The sequence below is a fragment of the Symphalangus syndactylus genome, chromosome X (assembly GCF_028878055.3).
Source record: "Symphalangus syndactylus isolate Jambi chromosome X, NHGRI_mSymSyn1-v2.1_pri, whole genome shotgun sequence".
Lineage (NCBI taxonomy): Eukaryota > Metazoa > Chordata > Mammalia > Primates > Hylobatidae > Symphalangus > Symphalangus syndactylus.
The window spans coordinates 80,509,664-80,532,858 of record NC_072447.2 but is presented as its reverse complement, the minus strand read 5'-3'; the positions used below and the strand labels follow the sequence as shown (position 1 = coordinate 80,532,858).

General features: G+C 44.8%; 1 protein-coding gene across 2 annotated transcripts in view; it reads right to left on the bottom strand.

Moving 5' to 3' along the window:
• LOC129476115 (doublesex- and mab-3-related transcription factor C1) overlaps positions 1 to 23,195 on the bottom strand; it is a 29,810-nt gene that overhangs the window by 541 nt on the left and 6,074 nt on the right. Inside the window, exons 1-6 of one of the 2 annotated variants that reach the window (XM_055268724.2) lie at positions 5,326 to 7,122; positions 3,064 to 3,221; positions 2,706 to 2,764; positions 2,258 to 2,391; positions 1,318 to 1,378; positions 986 to 1,133 (exon numbers count right to left, since the gene is read on the bottom strand). In XM_055268724.2, the coding sequence (XP_055124699.1) occupies positions 986 to 1,133; positions 1,318 to 1,378; positions 2,258 to 2,391; positions 2,706 to 2,764; positions 3,064 to 3,221; positions 5,326 to 5,336 (571 nt within the window). In that variant the 5' untranslated portion in view covers positions 5,337 to 7,122. Of the gene's footprint in view, positions 1 to 985; positions 1,134 to 1,317; positions 1,379 to 2,257; positions 2,392 to 2,705; positions 2,765 to 3,063; positions 3,222 to 5,325; positions 7,123 to 23,195 lie in introns of those variants that run through there. The other variant, XM_055268726.2, reaches the window with a different exon arrangement.

The window sequence follows — 23,195 nt, the reverse complement described above, 5'->3', positions numbered from 1 at the left end:
TGGACAGAAAGGAAGGGGCCAGAGCCAGGTCACATCCACATCCCCTTCCAGATCTACTCTTTTTATGCGTCCCGCCCAACCAAAGATTTGTCACCTGGACTGTTGCATAGACCTCTTCCTCTCTGATTTCCCCATCTCCCATCTTGCCTCCCCCAATCCTTCCATCAAAGCCACCACAACTCTTTTTGTCAAGCTCAGGGTCTCTGAAATTCTTCTCCCCAGCTCAGAAAACGTTCCCTGGCTCCTCACTACCCACAGTTGCTGGTCCAGCCTCCTCAGCCTGACCTGTCAGAGCTCTGTGATTGGTATCCTCTCCAGCCTCATCCCTTTCTGTTCCAGCAGTCCCTCCAGGGGTGTTTCTTCACTGGCACGCCATGCTCCGTTCACCGTTTGGACCTGGGAATGCCTAGCCTTACCTCCCAGCCTCCCCAGTTGTTTATCCCCCCCTCGGAGCTCCTCCAGCCCCTCCTCTCTGGGCACATCGTTAAAATCTGGCCACAAAACACAGCTTGCAAGGGCATCCAGGCTCCACATCTAGATTGGAAGCTCCCGGAAGGCAGAGACCAGACCTCCTTCCAGACCAAGCCCCTTATCACCTCTGTATGTCCTCCCCAGACCACAGTAGGCCACAGGGGGCTGAGCATAGACCCTGAGCATAGAAAGTCAAGAGGGCCAGTTCTTCCACTTGACACGCTGCACGCATATCAGAGAGGGCAAGTCCCTGCGACTCTCAGGGCCTCAGCTTCCTTCTTTCTTGACATCAGGGCACTGAACGCTTGCTGTTGCGCACAAAGCTCAATAAACCGAAGATTCACTAAACAGCCCTCAACCACCATCTCGGGAGTCATACTGAGGAGCTTGGGTGCCTGGCCCCAAGGAGATTCAACTTACTGACTCTGATTTTTCAGTTAGAACCTGCTTACCACAACGACCCCCATTCCCCAGCTATTCCCACCCTGTGTTCTCCTTTCAGGGAGCAGGCTACCTGGTGGGTTGCAAGGCTGGTGCAGGGAGATGGAGTCAGGAGGGGCCTGGACAGAGTTTCTCAGAGTCAGCAGAGCCTCAGCGGCCTCCAGCTTCCGCTGCCACTCTGAGTGGGCAGAAACCAAAGCCTGGTCAGAGACTTTGGGGACCTGCAAAGGAAAGCGCGTGAGAGAATAGGCACTGGGAAGCTACACCTCTTCCCAATACGACAAGTGCCCCTTCAGCCCCCTGTTCCCTCAACCTCCTCCCCCACCCCCACCAAGGCCTTCTGCTCTTCCCATCCACTAAACTCCGCCCGTCCCAGCGTTCTGGACCCCACTACTTTCCCAGGACCTGTGGCTGCAGTAGAAGAGGGTCAAGGGTGGCACAGGGCTGGAGGATCAGAGTTGAGCATCTAGAAACAAGGAAAGGAGAGGCCAGGGGATTAAATCCGCTGGCGGACACATACTACCAGTAGACAGAAAGAGGGGCAGGATTTTGCAGTATCTGGATGTGAGAATCCCAATGCCTGCTGGACCATTAGTCATTGTGGCTGGGGCAAGTCCCTGCTCCTGCTTGGCCAGGTTTCTTTTCCATACCTCTTTTTCCTGACAGGGACGCTTATTCCTACCAGCTCTTGCCTCCCAGGGCAATGGTGAAAATCACGGGAAATTACAGGTGTCTGTGTTTTAATTTGCAAAACACCTGGAGAGATGTGATTACTGTCCCTGTTCGGGGACTGATTCTCACTTCCATATTGCCCAGTCCCCATGGGTCTTGAAGGGTCTCCAGGAAGCTTTCTCTGACGGCCTCTGGGCTTTGCCCTGGGCCTCTGTGGCCCTCGCCAGCACGGACCCCACCTTTCAGCAGGACCTTCTACCCCATCCACCTGTTTCATGTGGCATAACAACCCCCATTTGTCGAAGCCCTACTATGTGGCAGGCCTTGTGCCAGTTCTCTTTTCAATGCTATGGGTATAGAATATTGTCCTCAGTACCGCCATAGGGAAATGGAGGTTCAGACACATAAAATCACTTGTCCAAAGTCTCACAAATAGAAAATAGCAAAGCTAGGAGAGCCCTGTCCTTGCCCGTTAGTATTAGATGCTGCCTTGCCCTCCTCCTCCTTCTCCTCCTCCTCCTCCTCCTCCTCCTCCTCCTCCTCTCCCACCTCCTCGTCCCCCTCCACCTTCTCCTCCTCCTCCTCCCCCTCTTCCTCTTCCATCTCCCATGGCATCAAGGACAAGGTTAGGCACACAAGACACAACCTGCTCCATGGTCCTCACGCTACTCACATGCTGGGCAGGGCAGGGGCCCTGTGGGGATCCCCAGAAGGAGAAAGCAGTTGCTGCTCCAAGGTCGCTGGAGTACAGGGCAGAGACAAAGGTTCTGGGGCCTGGCCAAGCAGCAGAGCCCCTTGGGAGCTCCCCTGCGGGGACAGAGAGCACAGGTTGCAGTCAGGTACCAGGCCGGCCATGGAGAGAGGAGGTGTGGACATGTTTTAGGACGAGGATAGGAGCCTAGAATGTCAGAGCTCTGAAGACCTTGAAGACCAGGCAGTCTTGCCTTTCATTCTGCAACTGGGGAAACTGAGGCCCAGGGAGGAGAAGTGATATTTCCCAAGGTCACATGGTGAGCTGGTGATAGGATTGGAGATGAAACCCATGTCCTTGGGACACAGTGAAAGATGTCTGGACAGTGCCTGGGTGGGAGCCTACCCGACTGGTCACCGACTCTCCTTACCTCCTCCGGGGCTGTGAAGATGTGGGTCTCGGGCTGCAGCATGTTGTTCTCCTTCCCAGCTGTGAAAGACCAGGAACAGCTTTGGTGAGTCTTTCCCCCAATCCCACCCCACTTCACCCCACCTCCAGTCTCAGGTCTCATCTCACCATGGAGCTCTTCGATTCCCCTGTCCCCCAGCTCTCTCCTCCCTACAAACACTTGGTAGATAACATTGGTGACATTTTGCACCTGGGCACACTAAGGTCCAGGGAGCAACTTGCCCCAGGTCGCACTGCAATTCTGTGACAGGACTGGTGACAGAACTACTCATGCTTCCTCCACCCAAACTCTGGCTCCCTCCCTTGCCAGAAACACTCACTGAGGACTCCTGCTCTGATGGTCAAATTCCTGACACGGATGGGAGCTTTGGGAGGGGCAGCCATACTCCTTATTGGTCCTTGAGCCAGGTGTCTCTTTGATCGTGCCTGCTGCTCCCTCTTCAAGGCACTCACAGCAGGCAAGACCCTGAGGCGTTCTCTGAAGTAAAGGATTGCAGGGCTAAGATTAGTCCCATTTAGAGGAGGTCTGGCCCCCCCGCATCTCAGACACCATACTCATGAGAAGAGGGCACAGTTGTGACACTCGCAGGCCTGGAAGAGGCAGAAATGCTTGTGGCCCCTGATTTGGGCAGTGATACCGTGGTTGTGGCAGCGGTCACAGCAACCTATAGCTCTTCTGGGGCCAAGTTCAGTCCCCCATGGGGCTCCAGTCTGACGCCCTGTGGTGCATTCAGAGTCAGAGCGGCAGCAGGGTGCAGCAGGTATTTATTTGTCCTCAGTACATCCATAGGGAAATGGAGGTTCAGACACATGGGATCCACGCTTCTAGGGTCAGGAGCGGAGGTCAGAATGGCCACATGATCCCCTACCCCCAGCGTACTTCCTCTGCCCTTGGAAAACCCTATCTGAGGTGGCTGAATGCTCCTTCTGCATCCTTCTCACCGCTGGAATCAGATTGCCTTCCCTCCCCTTCTTCTCCCCTGGTTTTCGCCAGCCTTCACTGCGACCTCCTTGCTCATGTTGCCTCCTTCCCAGAAGCCCCACTCACACATAGCCCCTTCCCAAGAAACTCTTGGAATGGATCCCATACCCATTCAATGCAGTCATTATTCTCCTCGCTTACCGTCACTTCACCATAGACCCCACTTTCAGGCATGCACATGCACTCCCGTGCCCTCTTCCACCATTACTACACCCCCTTCTTGTGTATCATCCTGCACTCTGCCAAACCCAAGTATTATTCCTGGCGTCCACTTCACCAATTCTCTTCCGAACCTCCTGCATTCATTCACTCCCCACACAGGATTTTGTGCCACCACCACTCAATTCCACTGTCAGTCTCTTCTATGCCCTGTATTCAATTTTCCCCTCACATTTCATGCTGATTCATGCTGAATTTTTTCCTTGTACTCCACCTTACACTTAATTATTCCCTTGCTCCCCCTTTGGGCTGATTTCCCTCTAGTATCCCATGAAATCATATTGTTCTCCTGGATCCCTGGCCCTCTTTCAGTTACTAATTTCATGCATCCCTTCATGCATCCCCTTGATTCTTTTTTTTTTGGAGACGGAGTTTCACTTTTGTTACCCAGGCTGGAGTGCGATGGTGTGATCTCGGCTCACCGCAACCTCTGCCTCCCGGGTTCAAGTGATTCTCCTGCCTCATCCTCCCGAGTAGCTGGGATTACAGGTGCCTGTCACCACGCCTGGCTAAGTTTTTGTGGTTTTTTTTTTTTCTTTTTTTTTTTTTTTTTTTGAGACGGAGTCTCTCTCTGTCGCCCAGGAGGGAGTGCAGTGGCGCAATCTCGGCTCACTGCAAGCTCCGCCTCCCGGGTTCACGCCATTCTCCTGCCTCAGCCTCCCGCGTAGCTGGTACTACAGGTGCCCGTCATCACGCCCGGCTAATTTTTTTGTATTTTTAGTAGAGACGGGGTTTCACCGTGTTAGCCAGGATGGTCTCGATCTCCTGACCTCGTGATCTGCCCGCCTCGGCCTCCCAAAGTGCTGGGATTACAGGCGTGAGCCACTGGGCCCGGCCGATTCCCTTGATTCTTCATTCAGCAGGTACCTGCTGAGCCTCCTATGAAGTGTCAGGTTCTGATCTAGCCACTAGGGAACTCCTCAGTGCAGTAGTGTTTCTCTTGGACTGACACACCTTTTCTGCTTTCACGCAAACCCACACATTCCCTCCACAGCCTCCTCAAAATCTTCCATAATCCTCTGCACACTTCAACATTTGTGCTTGAGCACACCATCTCCCCCCACCCCCACCCCACCCCACACACGCAGTCCCGCCACCCTGGAGTGCACCACTTCCTCAGGAAGCCCAATCATCCATCCACTCCCTCCCGGACCTCTGAATCAAAAGCAATCCCATGCATGAGTCCTGCCTCATTGGCCAAAGGCCAGGGCTCAGGGGGCTGGAGCAAGGAGTCCTCCCAAAAGGGGTTCCGGGAGAGCTAAGGGTGCGATGGGACATCAGGAGCAGATGGGGGTTCCCTGCTGAGGTAGCAGAGAGGGGAAGGGGTTGGGAATCTGGCTCAGGAGGGTGGGAGGAAATAAGAGGCGTGGAGAACGAGGACCTAATTCTCATGTCAGCCTGTGGTTGCCTCAGCCTCCAGCAAGTCAGAACCAGTCAGACGGTCTGAGGGAAGATCCAGCTTCTGCTTCCCTTCCCGCCCTTGCCACAAAGGCCCATGAGCTCTTGCGCTGCCTTTGACCTCCCGCCGCTGTGGCTGGCGACCAATGAACCTCGAGATCTCTTGACGCTCACGTTCTGAGGTCACGCCCCCATCACCTCCCGGTAGCTTCTCCTGCTCCCTGTGCTAGGTCAGTCAAGAAATCCTGAAGTGATCGTTGAGCTTTATGCTCCCCAAGGCTTGTTTCCCAGATTAGTCTCCCTTTGGGTGTGAAATATTTTGTGTGCGTGCATTTTTAACTCATGTACTTGGTATTTTGTAGTTTATCTTTTAAAAATTCAGCATGTGATTAAAGATCGATCCGTATTTCTATGCCGCGGCTTCCCAGTCGGTGGTGACTTTGCAACCCCCAGGGAACAATGCTTGGAGACACTTTCGTCCATATTTGTGTGTCTCTGTTTATGAACTCCCTGTTCTGTTCCACAGATAAATGTGTCTATTCCTGTACCACTACTAAATTGTCTTAAATTTTTTCACTTCATAATACATCTTGACATCTGCTAGGGCAAGTCCCTGCATGGTGTTCATCATCTCCAAACACATCTTTGCTATTCTTTGCTTTTTTGTCCTTCTGCATGAATTAGTATGCAATGTCAAGTCTCCGCAGACTCAGTCGTAACAGCTTTGGACTGCATTTTCACTGAATCTATGGATCAGTTAGGGGGAGAATCTACTATCTGTAGAATACTCAGCCTTCCTGTTCATCAACTTGGGATGTCTCCACTTACGTGGGTCCTTAATGTTTTAATCTTTCAGTTCAGTTTTTAGTTTCATCTTTTGTATATTTAGATCTTGCACATCATTTATTGTATGTATTCCAAGATACTGTAGATTGTTGCTGTTCTTGTACTTGATGTCTGTTTAAAAGGACAATTTCTATTTGGATCTAATTTACAGAAATGCCTTTAACTTTTAAAAACGTGACTTGATCTTAAAGTCTGTCAACATGCTAAACTCTATAGTAGGCGTTCTGGGATTATCTGTGAGTTTATGCATAGTAGAAATAGAATTGAAGTTATGGGGGTTTTTTGTTTGTATTTTTTGGTTTTTTGGTTGGTTGGCTCTTTGTTTTTTAACAGCGCTGGCTAGGAAATTTAGTACAAGATCTAATAGCGACAGCAAAATTGGGCTTCTTTGGGTTGTTCCGGATTTTAAAAGGAATGCTGCCAGCATTTCCATATTAATATTGTTTCCTTGTGTTTTCCTTAACTTTTCCTTTCCTTTCCTTTCCTTTCCTTTCCTTTCCTTTCCTTTCCTTTCCTTTCCTTTCCCTTCCCTTCCCTTCCTTTCCTTTCTGTTCTTTCCTTTCCTCCTTCCTTCCTTCCTTTCTTCTTCCTCTCTCCCTACACCACACCACCTCCACCCCCGCATGTCTTACGCCTTTTGTCCTTCTGCATAAATCAGCATGCAATTTCAAGTTTCCCAAGAACTCGGTTGTAACAGATTTGGATTGCATTTTCACTGAATCTGTGGATCAGTTATGGGAGAATCCACTATCTCTAGAATACCCAGCCTAGGTAACTTCTAGGTTTTTTCCAAAACCTTCAGCAAAGTTTAACTTATAATCCAAAACGTTAAAGAATCATAAATGTATATCTTAATCAGTTTTCTTTCTTTCTTTTTTCTTTCTTTCTTTCTTTTTCTTTCTTTCTTTCTCCCTTTCTCTCTCTCTTTTTCTTTCTCCTTCCTTCCTTCCTCCCTCCCTTCCACCCACCCTTCCTTCCTTGCTTCCTTCCTCCCTCCCTCCCACCCACCCTTCCTTCCTTCCTTCCTTCCTTCCTTCCTTCCTTCCTTCCTTCCTTCCTTCTTCCTTCCTTGGGTTGCTTTCTTTATTTGATTTGTAAACAAAGAAGAAACAAAAAGCAGCCCCTCACTCTGTCACCCAGGCTGCTGAAGTGCAGTGTCGTGATCTTGGCTCACTGCAACCTCCACCTCCTGGGCTCAAGCAATCCTCCTGCCTCAGCCTCCCAAGTACTTGGAACTACAAGCACACGCCACCATCCCCAGCTAATTTTCCTATATTTTGTAGAGACGAGGTTTCTCCATGTTGCCCAGGCTATCGTGAACTCCTGGGCCCAAGCAGTCCACCCGACAAAAGTGCTGGGATTATAGATGTGAGCCACCAAGCCAGGCCTCTTAATGAGTTTTCAAAAATTAAATATACACATGCAATTAGTATCTAAAACAGGCAACAAAATATATGAGCAACACACAAACCTCTCTCGGGTCCCTTTCCAGTTACAGCTTTGCTAATGTCAAACCAGCTTTCCTCTCCCATAGTAAATGTAACTTAGCTATGGTGTATTAATTGTTTTGTATATGGTACATTAGAGCAGTGGTCCTAAAACACTAGCTTGCATCAGAATCACCCAGAGGGCTTGATAAAACAAAGATTTCTGAGCTCTGTATCTATATTCTCAGACGACAAGATCTGGGGTGGGACCCAGGGTTTGCTTTGCTTTGCTTTGCTTTGCTTTGCTTTGCTTTTTCTCTTTGCTTTGCTTTGCATTTTCTCTTTGCTTTGCTTTTTGTTTTTCTTTTCTTTTCTTTTCTTTTCTTTTCTTTTTTCTTTTTTTTTTTTGACGGAGTTTCGACAAACCTTGTTGCCCAGGTTTCAGTGCAGTGGTGCGATCTCGGCTCACCGCAAACTCCGCCACCCGGGTTCAAGTGATTCTCCTGCCTCAGCCTCCCGAGTAGCTGGGATTACAGGCATTCACCACCACGCCCGGTTAATTTTGTATTTTCAGTAGAGACAGGGTTTCTCCATGTTGGTCAGGCTGGTCTCGAACTCCTGACCTCAGGTGATCCACCCGCCTGGGCCTCCCAAAGTGCTGGGATTACAGGCGTGAGCCACCACGCTCGGCTGAGTTTTCTTATCAAACACGTTTCCCGGTGATGCTAACACTGCTGGTAGGGAACCGCATTTTGAGAACGACAGCACAAGAGAGGATAACATAAGGAACCTCCAAATATCCATCTCCCAACTGCAACCATTAACGACTCATGGCCAATCACATTTCATACATATCCTCTCCTCTCCCCCTCCTCCAGATTATTTTCAAGCAAATATCAGAAATCAAAAAAGTACAAAAATCATACGTGGATATCTTAATGTATCTTATTTGATTTGTAAACATTTCAGTGCATAACTCTAAATATGAGGAATCTATTTTCCTCAACGTTTTATTTTGAAAATACACAAAGCTGAGGGGGTAATACAATGAACAATCTTATGCCTAGATTCACATTATCTCATTGCTTTATCTCTCCGTCATTTTTTTTTCTTGCCTAACCACATAACAGTTCCAAACACTTCACCCAGTTACTTCAGCATGCACCTCCTGAACACTAGAATGTACTCCTATGAAACCACAGTGCCGTTATCACGTTGAAGAAATGTAACAATGAAGGGGTAATATTATCCAAGTTCACATGCAGTTCATATTTAACTTTCACCAAATGTCCCAATAATATCCTTTTGAAAGACTTTTTGGGGGATCAACAATCCAGTCAAGCATGGTACACTGCACATAGTTGTCATGTCTCTTTAGTGTCCTCTAATTGCAAACAGTACCCCAACCAATTTTTTAAACCTTCCATGACGATGACATTTTTTCCAGAGCCGAGGCCTGTTGTCTTGTAAAGTGTCCCACAACACGGGCTGGCCTGATATTTGCCTCTTGTTTATATTTATGTTTGACAGTTTGGGTACGAATATTAAGAAGGTGATGAGCAGTTCACATTATGTCACATCTGGAGGCCCCTAATGCCAGTTTCTCTAGTTATCGGTGATGCTGTTTGTATTCATCAGTTTTACCACTTAACTAAGGTATTTTTCAGACAGAGTACCACATTGGGAAGGTACTTCTCTCCCTTTGTGATTAATAAGTAGTCTGTCATGATATTTCGATGACATGCGGATATTCTGCTCTCCCACAAAATTTTACCTCTTGGCCTTAGTATTCATTCAGGGCTCTTGCCTGATTTGATTGTTACTTTGTTGGTTAAAAAACGGTGATTTCTCTAATTCTATAATTCATTTCTGCTTTTATGGATGGGCATTTTGATGTAAAAAAAGCTCATCTCACCCCCTCCCCCACCTCGTTGTTGTTGATGTTGCACTTGCTGTGGCAGAGAAAGAGCACAAGCTGTTTATTCGTTTTGTTGAAAGAAATGTAAAGAGAATAAACTGGACAATATTAAGAGAAATGTAGGCAAATACATGATGAATTTGATAAGAATTTTCCTTCTAACAGTCTAATCAGATTGACAAAATTCGTTGCCTGAAATTAGAATTAATTGGTCAGCAATAGCAAAAAAGGCAGTTTGTGATAATTATTAAGAGGATCTGAGGTTATTAATTTGGCCAACTAAAAAATGGCTTGGATCTTGTAGAAGACACACACACACACACATTTTTGGTGGAGACATCGTAAAAAGGTATTGTTATTTCAGTTACATAACGCATAACAGAAAATTATGAGACCATATATAATATTTTACAAAACGCAGAAGGCCTTCACCTAAGTCGCCACTCAAATGTCCATGTAACACAAGACCTTTCTAACCGTATGGGAGAATAATTGATTCAAAGTCTGAAAAACTTCAACTACCTTACTTTTAGCATTGCATGAATCGTGGGAAATTTTGTCTCCAAGAACTTTCCAATTTGCAAAGACATGCTCGTAGCATGAAAAATTGAACTCATAGTGCAGTTATTTAGGTATCATGTCTGCCTCTTAGAAAGGAAATTGAGCTAATTGTGAAAGACATTGCAGAAACTAGTTTCTATGATGAAAGACAGGGATCTGGCTGCTAGTTCAAAATTCAAATTTCGTCGTGATTTAAATCAAGAGTCCGATGTTTCTTTTATTTCTTCTTTCCATTGTACGATTCATATTGAAAACATAAGGGCTTAGCTTCCGAAAGTCAACTATATGAAAAGTTTCGTAACTATACTTATCAAAGTCATTCGGTAAATATACACAAAGGCAGTGAATCATCATAGGCTTATTTTTGCAGTCTTTATTGAGTTGTGTATGTCTTACTGGTCTTCTTAAAGACCTCGGTTTTTATTTATTGATTTTCTCTATTATTTTTCGGGTTTCCATTTCATTGATTGTTTTACGTATCTTTCACATTTCCTTCCTTCTGCCTCTTTTGCTCCTCTTTTTCTAGTTTAGTGTGGTGACATCATAGATTACTGCTTTGATAATTTTCCATTTGTCTAATGGAAGCACTTAGTGGCATAAATTTTCCTTTCAGCGATGCTTTAGCTTTGCACCACAGATGTTGACATGTTTTATAATCATTTCCATTCAGTTCAATTCACTTTCTGAAGTCCTGGAAGATTTAGTCTTCAGTATTCTTTTCATTTAAATTGGCCAATAAATATTGCATATATTTGTGGTGTACAACATGATGTTTTGATAATAAGCACACACTGTGAAATGGCTAAATCAAGGTAATTACCATATGCATTACCTCACATACTTACCATTTTTTGTGTGTGGTGAGAACACCTAAAAACTACTCTCAGCAAATTTCAAGTACACAGCATATTCTTATTAACTATAGTCACCAGGGTGTAGAATAGATCTTTTGAAATTATTCCTCCTGTCTAGCTGAAATTTTGTACCCTTTGGTCAACATCTCCCCCACTCCCCCAAACTCCAGCCTCTGGTAACCACCATTCCACTCGCTACCTCTAAAAGATCGACTTTTTCACCTTCCACACATGGAAATGCCGTGTGTTGTTGGAAACGCCATGATTTCCTTCTTTTATATGGCAGAACAGTATTCCATTGTGTATATAGACCACACTTTCTTTATTCGTTAATCCGCTGATGAACGCTTAGGTTCATTGTAAATCTTGGCTATTGTGAATAGTGATGCAGTGAAGATGGGAGTGCAGATATCTCTTTGACATGCTGATTTCATACCTTTTGAATGTAGTCCCAGAATTGGGAAGGCCAGGTCATATGGTAGTTCTATTTTAACTTTATGAGGAACCTTCATACTGTTTTCCATAATGGCTCTCCCGGTTTACATCTGGAAGATTTTCTCTTTAGCCCATGGATTGAGTGGCATCCTTAACGCTGAGTGGTGGTGAAAATCCTGACATCATCCCAGCAGGGACAAAGAGGGGCGTCTCCTTATGGCCTGGTGGGGGTATATGTTGGAGATCTCCACATAATCCTGCTGATATGACAGCGCGAAGGGGCCCTCGTCTCTGCCCATGGAAATGAATGTGGAAGTCTACGCTCCCCACTAGATCTTTGCTGGCATGAGTGGGGAAGGGGCCACAGAGTTTTCTGAGGTGTTCCACTGGAGTAGAGCAGTTATTGTGAAAAATATTTTCTGTCTTGTTTGGCTGCCTCTTTTCTGATCCTCAGGCTAGGAAGAACAGGCTTTTGTAGGTTTATTTCTTTGTTTCTTCACTTGTTTTGTTTCGTTTCGTTTCGTTTTACCTGTGCATTTTGGCATTCCCCAGTAGCTGGTTTCTTCAGCTCCAAGTCTGGGGTATATCAGGCAAAAACAAAACCCGAGGAACTCACCACCGTGTCATTCTGAGGTCCCCAGTTGGTCTTCTTTCTTCTCTCCATTTCCAGCCTTGTGTTTGTTTTATATATAGTGTCTAGAATTTTAAGTGGTACCTGGTGGGAAGAATAGGGAAATGTACAACAACTACACCATCTTTCCAGAAGCAGCAGTCTCTATAAATTTATTTTATTTAAAAAAGCAAATAATAATTACATATATTTATGGGGCACAATACGATGTTTTGATATATGTATATACAATGTGGAATGATTAAACGAAGCTAATTAGCATATCCATCTCCTCACCTACCTATCATTCTTTTGTGGCGAGAACGTTTACAATCTACTCTTTTAGCAGTTTAAAAATGTGTAATACATTATTTTTAACTAGAAACGCTGCGCAATAGATCACTAAAGCTTCTTGCTCCTAACTGGAACTTTGTACTCTTTGACCAACATCTTCCCTTGCCGTATCCCCCGCAAGCCCCGCCACCCCCAGCCTCTGGCAACCATCATTCTACTCTCTGCTTCTATTAGATCAACTTTTTAAGGCCGGGCGCGGTGGCTCACGCTTGTAATCCCAGCACTTTGGGAGGCCGAGGCGGGCGGATCACGAGGTCAGGGGATCGAGACCACAGTGAAACCCCGTCTCTACTAAAAAATACAAAAAATTAGCCGGGCGTGGTGGCGGGCGCCTGTAGTCCCAGCTACTCGGAGAGGCTGAGGCAGGAGAATGGCGTGAACCCGGGGGGTGGAGCTTGCAGTGAGCCGAGATTGTGCCACTGCACTCCAGCCTGGGCGACAGAGCCAGGCTCCGACTCAAAAAAAAAAAAAAAGTTTTAGGATTCCACATGAGTGAGATCATGTGGTATTTGTCCTCTTTTTTTTTTCTTTTATTTTTTTATTTGACACATAGTAGTTGTGCATATTTACGAGGTACAGAGTGTTATTTTGATACATCTATTCAATGTGTAATGACTATACCAGAGTAATTAGGGTATCCATCACCTCAAACATTTATCATTCCTTTGTGCTGGAAACATTCAAAATCCCCTCCTCCAGCTTTTTCTTAACATATACTATATGATACTGTTAACTATATTCAACCTACAGTGCTATAGAACACTAGAACTTATTCCTCCTATCGATCTGTAATATTGTATCCATTAGCCAACCTCTCTCTATCCTCCCCTCCCCTCTATACTTCCCAGCCTCTAGTAACCACAATTCTACTCTCTACTTCTATGAGCCCAGTTTCCTTCAGCTTCCACATATGAGTGAGAACGTGTGGTATTTGTCTTGCTGTGCCTACCTTGTGTCACTTAACCTAAAATCCTCCAGGTTCATTCATGCTGCCTCGAATGACAGGACTTCATTGTTTCTGGTAGCTGAATAATGTTCTATTGTACGTAGATACCACATTTTCTTTATCCACTCATGTCGACGGACGCTTAGGTTGATTCTGTATCTTAGCTATTGTGAGTAGTGCTGCAATAAACATGGGGAAGCAAATCTTTCTTTGATATACTGACTTCCTTTCTTTTGGATAAATACTCAGTTGAGGGACTGTTGGATCATATGGTAGCTCTGTTTTTAGTTTGTTGAGAAACCTCCGTACTGTTTTCCATGATGTCTGCACTAATTTACACTCAGACCAACAATGTGTAAGAACTCCCCTTTCTTCACATCCTCGCCAAAACTTATCTTTTTGTCTTCTTCATAATGGCCATTCTAACTGGGGTGAGAGGATATGTCATGGTAGTTTGGACTTGCATTTCCCTGAGGATTAGTGAGGTTGAGCAATTTTCCATAAACTTCTTGGCGACTTGTATGTCTTCTTTTGAGAAATGTCTATTCCGATCCTTTGCTCATTTTTAATAGTGTTATTTAGGGGAGTTTTGCTGTTGAGTTCTTTGAACGTCTAGTGTATTCTGGATATCAGTCTCTTATCGGGCGATTACTTTGTAAGTATCTTCTCCCATTCTACAGGTTGTCTCCTCACTCTATTGATTGTTTCCTTTGCTATACAGAAGCTTTTTAGTTTTAGATGGTCCCATTTGCGTATTTTTGCTTTTGCTGCCTGTGCTTTTGTAGTCTTACCCATAAAATATTTGCCCTACTAGAACAATGCCCTGCAGCTTTTCTCCTTTGTTATTTTTACAGTTTCAAGTCTTCCATTTAAGCCTTTAAGTTTCTACAACAATATCACGGTGTCTTGGTTACTATAGCCTTATAGTATATTTTGAAGTCAGGCAGAGTGATGCCGCCAGCTTTGTTTGTTTGCTTCCCCCAACCCCTCAGGATTTCTTTGTTTATTTGAGGTCTCTTGGGGTCCCATATGAATTTTAGGATATTTTTTCTATCTCTGTAAAAAATATCATTGGTATTTTGGGCGGGATTGCACTGAATCTGTAGATTGCTTTGGGTAATATGCTCATTTAAGCAATTTTCATTCTTCTAATCCATAAGCATGGAATGCCTTGCCATTATTTTGTGTCCTCTTCAATTTTTTTTATCAGTGTCTTGAAGTTTTCATTGTGGAGATCTATCACATCCTTGGTCACATTTATTCCTAGATACTTTGTTTGTTTTGTAGCTATTGTAAATGGGGTTGCCCTTTTTTTTTAAATTTTACTTTAAGTTCGGAGATACATGTGCAGAACGTGCAGGTTTGTTACGTAAGTATACATGTGCCGTGTGCCGTGGTGGTGTGCTGCACCTATCAACCCATCATCTAGGTTTTAAGCCCCGCATGCATTAGGTATTTGTCCTAATGCCCTCCTTCCCCTTGCTCCCCACCCCCCAACAGGCCCCAGTGTGTGATGTTCCCCTCCCTGCGTCCATGTGTTCTCATTGTTCAGCTCCCACCTATGAGTGAGAACATGCGGTGTTTGGTTTTCTGTTTCTGTGTTGGTTTGCTGAGAATGATGGCTTCCAGCTTCACCCATGTCCCCGCAAAGGACATGGACTCAGTCTTTCTTATGGCTGCAGGGGTTACTCTCTTGATTTCCTTTTCTGCTGGTTCATTATTGGTGCATAGAAGCACTACTGATTTTCGTATGTAGATTTTGTATCCTGCAACTCTATTGAATTTGTTTATCAGTTCTAAGAGTTTTTGGGGAGTCTTTAGGTTTTTCTGTCTATCTGATCACGTCATCTGTGAAGGGGTGCAATTTGACGTCCTTTCTTTCCATTTGGATGTCATTTATTTCCTTCTGGTGCCTAATTGCTCCGGTAGGACGTTCAGTACTATGTTAAATAAGAGTAGTGAGAGTGGGCATCCTTCTCTTGTTCCTGTTCTTGGAGAAAAGGCTTTCAGCTTTTCCCCATTCAGTATAATGTGGGTTAGTTTTATATATAGCCTTTTATTATGTTGAGATATATTCCATTTGTACCTAATTTGTTGAGAGCTTTTATCATGAAGTGACGCTGCATTTTGTCCAACACTTTTTCTGCATCTACTGAGCTGATCATATCATTTTCGATCTTTGTTCTGTTGATGAGACAGATCATATTTATTGATTTGTGTGTGTTGAACCATCCTTGCATTTCTGGGATAGATCCCAATTGATCATGGTGTATTATGTTTTTGAGGTGCTGTTGGATCCAGTTTGTTAGTATTTTGTTGAAGATTTTTGCACCTGTGTTCATCAGGGACACTGGCCGGCAGCTTTCTCTATTTCGTTTGTCTTTGTCTGGTCTGGGCATCAGGGTAATGCTGGCCTTATAGAACGAATTAGGAAGAAATCCCTCCTCTTCCCCCGCCCCCCTCCCCCTCCCCCTCCCCCACCCCTCCTGCCCTCCCCAACCCCCACCGCCACAGAAACAGCCAGGCAGGCAGTCTTGGGAAGGAGGGGCAAACATGGGGGCATGTGGTTCAGATGCACCTTGCTCCCATGGCAATGGCAGCGGGGCCTGTGTTGGGCACATGAGCGTGTCTGGACTCCACTATCTCCCGGCCCAGCAGACAGTAGGAGCTGCGGCCGCTTAGGGCAGGACACAGAGCCTTGGGGGTGGGCACCTAGAGCCATGTTTTCCTGCAGCTGCCCAGCACACTGAAGCCTTTTGGGCTCCACACAGGTTCAAGCAGTGCCTCTGCATCTTCTCCCTGCAGCTCTACCTGCCAGCCCAAAGGGAACTTCTGTGTCTAGGATCTCAGAGGTCCACAGCAGGAATGTGGTGCCTTAGGATTCCTTCACTCACCGCTTCCTTGGGTCCAGTCTGTGTCCAGGGGCCAGTCGTGGCACCCGGCAATACCAAACAGGCAGTCCCACTTCCTCCCTCTTCCACCACAGTGTCTTCCATTGCCCCTTTATTGAATTCTCGTGTTTTCTCTCAAAAGATGTGTTTGAAGTGTGCAGATTTACTTAATATTTTGCTTCCTCTCTGGGGAAGAGGCACACCCCAGCTGCATTTGGTCAGCCATCCTTATTCCCAATCAAAATAAGCAATTCTGTCTGATAAAGCCATTGAAAAAATACAAGAGAACACTAAGGAAAGAAAAGCTCGTATGTTGAATAGATATTTTTAATGATATTTGAAAGACTCCCACATATATCAAGAATATTTAAGGAACTCTATCATATGCAAACTGCCAGATTTTGGATTGAAAAAATAATAATTCAGAAAATTTTCAGTCTTAATTCTGGATTTTTCCCCAATTCCTAAGGTAAACCCACCTCCATTGAGTTAATACTCAGAAAGGTATATTTCATCTTTAATAACCAAAAATGAATACTCCTGTGAAAGCTGTTAAAATGACAATCAGGAAATTCAGTGAATGCGGCAAATTGGCCATTATGTAAGTGCATTAATTTGAGGAGAATTGATTGTGTTGTCACCTAGCATCACTAATCATATCAGGGAGAGTCATGAACACGGAGGACCTCTCTCCCTGGCCACTTTACATCCGTGGAAGCACAGGGGAAAAGCAGCTCACCGTTGCTCAGGTGAGGCAACTGGATTCCAAATCTCTTAATTTGGATCACTAAAACAGACTGGGTATTTATGGCATTAAGAGGTTGCTCACAGGGAGAGCTGGCAAAATGGCCAAATAGGAACAGCTCCGGTCTGCAGCTCCCAGAGAGATCGACGCAGAAGGCGGGCGATTTCTGCATTTCTAACTGAAGTATCCAGTTCATCTCGTTGGTACTGGATGGACAGTGGGTGCAGCCCACAGAGGGCAAGCCAGAGCAGGGTGGGGTGTCGCCTCACCAGGGAAGCACAAGGGGTCGGGGGGCGGGGGGAAGCTGTGATAGACTGTACGGGGAGGAACGGTACATTCCAGCCCAGATACTGCACTCTTCCCATGGTCTTCACAACCGGCAGACCAGGAGATTCCCTCCAGTGCCTGGCTCAGCGGGTCCCACCCCCACGGAGCCCCACAAGCTAAGATCCACTGGCTTGAAATTCTCGCTGCTAGCACAGCGGTCTGAGGTCGACCTGGGACGCTCCAGCTTGGTGGGGGGAGGAGCGTCCGCCACTGCTGAGGCTTGAGTAGGCAGTTTTACCCTCACTGTGTAAACAAAGCCTCTGGGAAGTTTGAACTGGGCGGAGTCCACCGCAGCTCAGCAAGGATGACTGCCTCTCTAGTTTTCTCCTCTCTAAGCAGGGCATCTCCGAAAAAAAGGCAGCATCCCCAGGCAGGGACTTTTAGATAAAACCCCCATCTCCCTGGGACAGAGCACCTGGGGGAAGGGGCGGCTGTGGGCACAGCTTCAGCAGACTTAAACATCCCTGCCTGACAGCTTTGAAGAGAGCAGCAGTTCTTCCAGCACAGTGTTCGGGCTGTGATAAGGGAAGGACTGCCTCCTCAAGTGGGTCCCTGGCCCCCCTGTATCCTGACTGGGAGACACCTCCCAGTAGGGTCCAACAGACACCTCATACAGGAGAGCTCTGGCTGGCATGTGGGGGCTGCCCCTCTGGGACGAAACTTCCAGAGGAAGGACCAGGCAGCAATCTTTGCTGTTCTGCAGCTTCCGTTGGTGATACCCAGGCAAACAGGGTCTGTAGTGGACCTCCAGCAAACTCCAGCAGACCTGCAGCAGAGGGGCCTGACTGTTGGAAGGAAAACTAACAAACAGAAAGGAACAGTATCAACATCAACAAAAAGGACATCCACTCAGAGACCCCATCCGAAGGTCACCAACATCAAGGACCAAAGGTAGATAAATCCACGAAGATGTGGAGAAACCAGCGCAAAAAGCCTGAAAATTCCAAAAACCAGAACACCTCTTCTCCTCCAAAGGATCACAACTCCTCACCATCAAGGGAACAAAACTGGACGGAGAATGAGTTTGACTAATTGACCGAAGTAGGCTTCAGAAGGTGGGTAATAACAAACTCCTCCAAGCTAAAGGAGCATGTTCTAAGCCAACGCAAGGAAGCTAAGAACCTTGAAAAAGGGTTCGACGAATTGCTAACTAGGAAAACCAGTTTAGAGAAGAACACGGATGACCTGATGGAGCTGAAAAATACAGCATGAGAACTTTGTGAAGCATACACAAGTATCAATATCCAAATCAATCAAGTGGAAGAAAGGATATCAGAGATTGAAGATCAACTCAATGAAATAAAGCGAGAAGACAAGATTAGAGAAAAAAGAGTGAAAAGAAATGAACAAAGCCTCCAAGAAATATGGGACTATGTGAAAAGACCAAACCTACGTTTGATGGGTGTACCTGAAGGTGACGGGGAGAATGGAACCAAGTTGGAAAACACTCTTCAGGATATTATCCAAGAGAACTTCCCCAACCTAACAAGACAGGCCAACATTCAAATTCGGGAAATACAGGGAACACCACAAAGATATTCCTCGAGAAGAGCAAACCCAAGACACATAATCGTCAGATTCACCAAGGTTGAAATGAAGGAAGAAAATGTTAAGTGTAGCCAGAGAGAAAGGTCGGGTTACCCACAAAGAGAATCGCATCAGACCAACAGCGGATCTCTCTGAAGAAACCCTACAAGCCAGAAGAGAGTGGGGCTCAATATTCAACATTCTTACAGAAAAGGATTTTCAACCCAGAATTTCATATCCAGCCAAACTAAGCTTCATAAGTGAAGGAGAAATAAAATCCTTTACAGACAAGCAAATGCTGAGAGATTTGGTCACCACCAGGCCCCCCTTACAAGAGCTCCCGAGGGAAGCACTCAACACAGAAAGGAACGACTGGTATCAGCCACTGCAAAAACATGCCAAATTGTAAAGAACATTGACGCTATGAAGAAACTGCATCAACTAACAGGCAAAATAACCAGCTAGCATCCTATTGACAGGATCGAATTCACACATAACAACATTAACCTTAAATGTAAACGGGCTAAGTGCCCCACTTAAAAGACACAGACTGGCAAATTGGATAAAGAGTCAGGACCCATCGGTGTGCTGTATTCAGGAGACCCATCTCACGGGCAAAAACACACATAGGCTCAAAATAAAGGGATGGAGGAAGATTTACCAAGCAAATGGAAAGCAAAGAAAAGCAGGGGTTGCAATCCTAGTCTCTGATGAAACGGACTTTAAACCAACGAGGATCAAAAGAGACAAAGAAGGGCATTACATAATGGTAAAGGGATCAACGCAACAAGAAGAGCTAACTATCCTAAATGCATACGCACCCAATGCCAGAGCAACCAGCCTCATAAGGCAAGTTCTTAGAGACCTACAAAGAGACTTAGACTCCCACACAATAATAGTGGGTGAAGCAGACCTAACAGACATCTACAGAACTCTCCACCCGAAATCAGTGGAATATACATTCTTCTCAGCAGCCCATCACACTTATTCTAAAACTGACCACATAATTGGAAGTAAAACACTCCTCAGCAAATGCAAAAAAAAACAAAAAAAATGGAAATAATAGCAAACTCTCTCTCAGACCATGGTGCAATCAAATTAGAACTCAGAATTAAGAAACTCACTTAAAACCGCACAACTACGTGGAAACTGAACAACCTGTTCCTGAGTGACTACTGGGTCAATAACGAAATAAGGCAGAAATAAAGATGTTCTTTGAAACCAATGAGAACAAAGACACAATGTACCAGAATCTCTGGGACACAATTAAAGCAGTGTGTAGAGGGAAATTCATAGCACTAAATGCCCACAAGAGAAAGCAGGACAGATCTCAAATCGACACTGTAGCATCACAATTAAAAGAACTAGAGAAGCAAGAGCAAACAAATTCAAAAGCTAGCAGAAGACAAGAAATAACTAAGATCAAAGCAGAACTGAAGGAGATAGAGACACACAAAAAAAAAAATTCAAAAAATCAATGAATCCAGGAGCTGGTTTTTTGAAAAGATCAACAAAATACGTAGACCGCTAGCCAGACTAATAAAGAAGAAAAGAGAGAAGAATCAAATAGATGCAATAAAAAATGATAAAGGGGACATCACCACTGATCCCACAGTAATACAAACTACCATCAGAGAATACTATAGACACCTCTACACAAATAAACTAGAAAATCTCGAAGAAATCGATAAATTCCTGGACACATACACCCTCCCAAGACTAAATGAGGAAGAAGTCAAATCTCTGAATAGACCAATAACAAGTTCTGAAATTGAGGCAGTAATTAATAGCCTACCAACCCAAACATGTCCAGGACCAGACAGATTCACAGCCGAATTCTACCAGAGGTACAAAGAGGAGCTGGTACCATTCCTTCTGAAATGATTCCAAACAATAGAAAAAGAGGGAAACCTCCTGAACTCATTTTATGAGGCCAGCATCACCTTGATACCAAAACCTGGCAGAGACACAACAAAAAAAGGAAATTTCAGGCCAATATCCCTGACGAAAATCGATGCGAAAATCCTCAACAAAATACTGGCTAAACCAAATACAGCAGCACATCAAAAAGCTTGTCCATCACGATCAAGTCGGCTTCATCCCTGGGATGGAAGGCTGCTTCAACATACACGAATCAATAAACGTAATCAATCACATAAACGGAACCAATGACAAAAACCACATGATTATCTCAACAGATGCAGAAAAGGTCTTCAACAAAATTCAACAGCGCTTCATGCTAAAAAATCTGAATAAACTAGGTATTCATGGAACGTATCTCAAAATAATAAGAGCTATTTATGAGAAACCCAGAGCCAATATCATACTGAATGGGTGAAAACTGAAAGCATTCCCTTTGAAAACTGGCACAAGACAAGGATGCCCTCTCTCACCACTCCTATTCAACATAATATTGGAAGATCTGGCCAGGAAAATCAGGCGAGAGAAAGAAATAAAGGGTATTCAATTAGGAAAAGAGGAAGTCAAATTGTCTCTGTTTGCAGATGACACGACTGTATGTTTAGAAAACCCCATCCTCTCAGCCCAAAATCTCCTTCAGCCGATAAGCAACTTCAGCAAAATCTCAGGATACAAAATCAATGTCCAAAAATCACAAGCATTCCTACACACCCATAACAGACAAACAGAGAGCCAACTCATGAGTGAACTCCCAATCACAATTGCTACTAAGAGAATAAAATACCTAGGAATACAACTTACAAGGGAAATGAAGGACCTCTTCAAGGAGAACTACAAACCACTGCTCAAGGAAATAAAAGAGGACACAAACACATGGAAGAACATTCCATGCTCATGGATAGGAAGAATCAATATTGTGAAAATGGCCATACTGCCCAAAGTAATTTATAGATTCGATGCTATCCCCACTGACTTTCTTCACAGAATTGGAAAAAACTACTTTAAACTTCACGTGGAACCAAAAAAGAGGCCACATAACCAAGACAATCCTAAGCCAAAAGAACAAAGCTGGAGGCGTCAGGCTACCTGACTTCAAACTAGACTTCAAGGCTACAGTAACCAAAACAGCACGGTACTGGTAGCAAAACAGATATACAGAACAATGGAACAGAACAGAGGCCTCCAAAATAACACCACACGTCTACAACCATCTGATCTTTGATAAACCTGACAAAAACAAGCAATGGAGAAAAGATTTCCTATTTAATAAGTGGTGCTGGGAAAACTGGCTAGCCATATGCAGAAAGCTGAAACTGGATCCCTTCCTTACACCTTATACAAAAATTAACTCAAGATGGATTAAAAAGTTAAACATACGACCTAAAACCATAAAAATCCTAGAAGAAAACCTAGGCAGTACCATTCAGGACATAGGCATGGGCAAAGATTTCATGACTAAAACACCAAAATCAACGGCGACAAAAGCCAAAATTGACAAATGGGATCTAATTAAACGAAAGAGCTTCTGCACAGCAAAAGGAACTATCATCAGAGGGAACAGGCAACCTACAGAATGGGAGAAAATTTTTGCACTCTATCCACCTGACAAAGGGCTAACATCCAGGATCTACAAATAAGTTAGACAAATTTACAAGGAAAAAAACCACCCCATCAAAAAGTGGGCAAAGGATATGAACAGACACTTCTCAAAAGAAGACATTTATGCAGCCAACAAACATATGGAAAAATGCTCATCATCACTGATCATTAGAGAAATGCAAATCAAAACCACAGTGAGATACCATCCAACACCAGTTAGAACAGCAGTCATTAAAAAGTCAGGAAACATCAGATGCTGGAGAGGATGTGGAGAAACAGGAACGCTTTTACACTGTTGGTGGGAGTGTAAATTAGTTCAACCATTGTGGAAGACAGTGTGGCGATTCCTCAAGGATCTAGAACTAGCGATCTTGACCCAGCAATCCCATTAGTGGGTATATACCCAAAGGATTATAAATCATTCCACTCTAAAGACACATGTACACGTATGTTTATTGTGGCACTGTTCACAATAGCAAAGACTTGGAACCAACCCAAATGCCCATTAATGATAGACTGGATAAAGAAAATCTGGCACACGTACACCATGGAATACTATGCAGCCATAAAAACGGGTGAGTTAATGTCCTTTGCAGGGACATGGATGAAGCTGGAAGCCATCATTCTCAGCAAACTAACACAAGAACAGAGAATCAAACACCGCATGTTCTCACTCGTAAGTGGGAGTCGAACAATGAGAACACATGGACACAGGGAGGGGAACATAACACACCGGGTCCTGTCAGGGGGTGGGGGGCTGGGGGAGGGATAGCATTAGGAGAAATACCTAATGTAGATGACGGGTTGATGGGTGCAGCAAACCACCATGGCACATGTATACCTATGTAACAAACCTGCACGTTCTGTACATGTACCCCAGAACTTAAAGTATA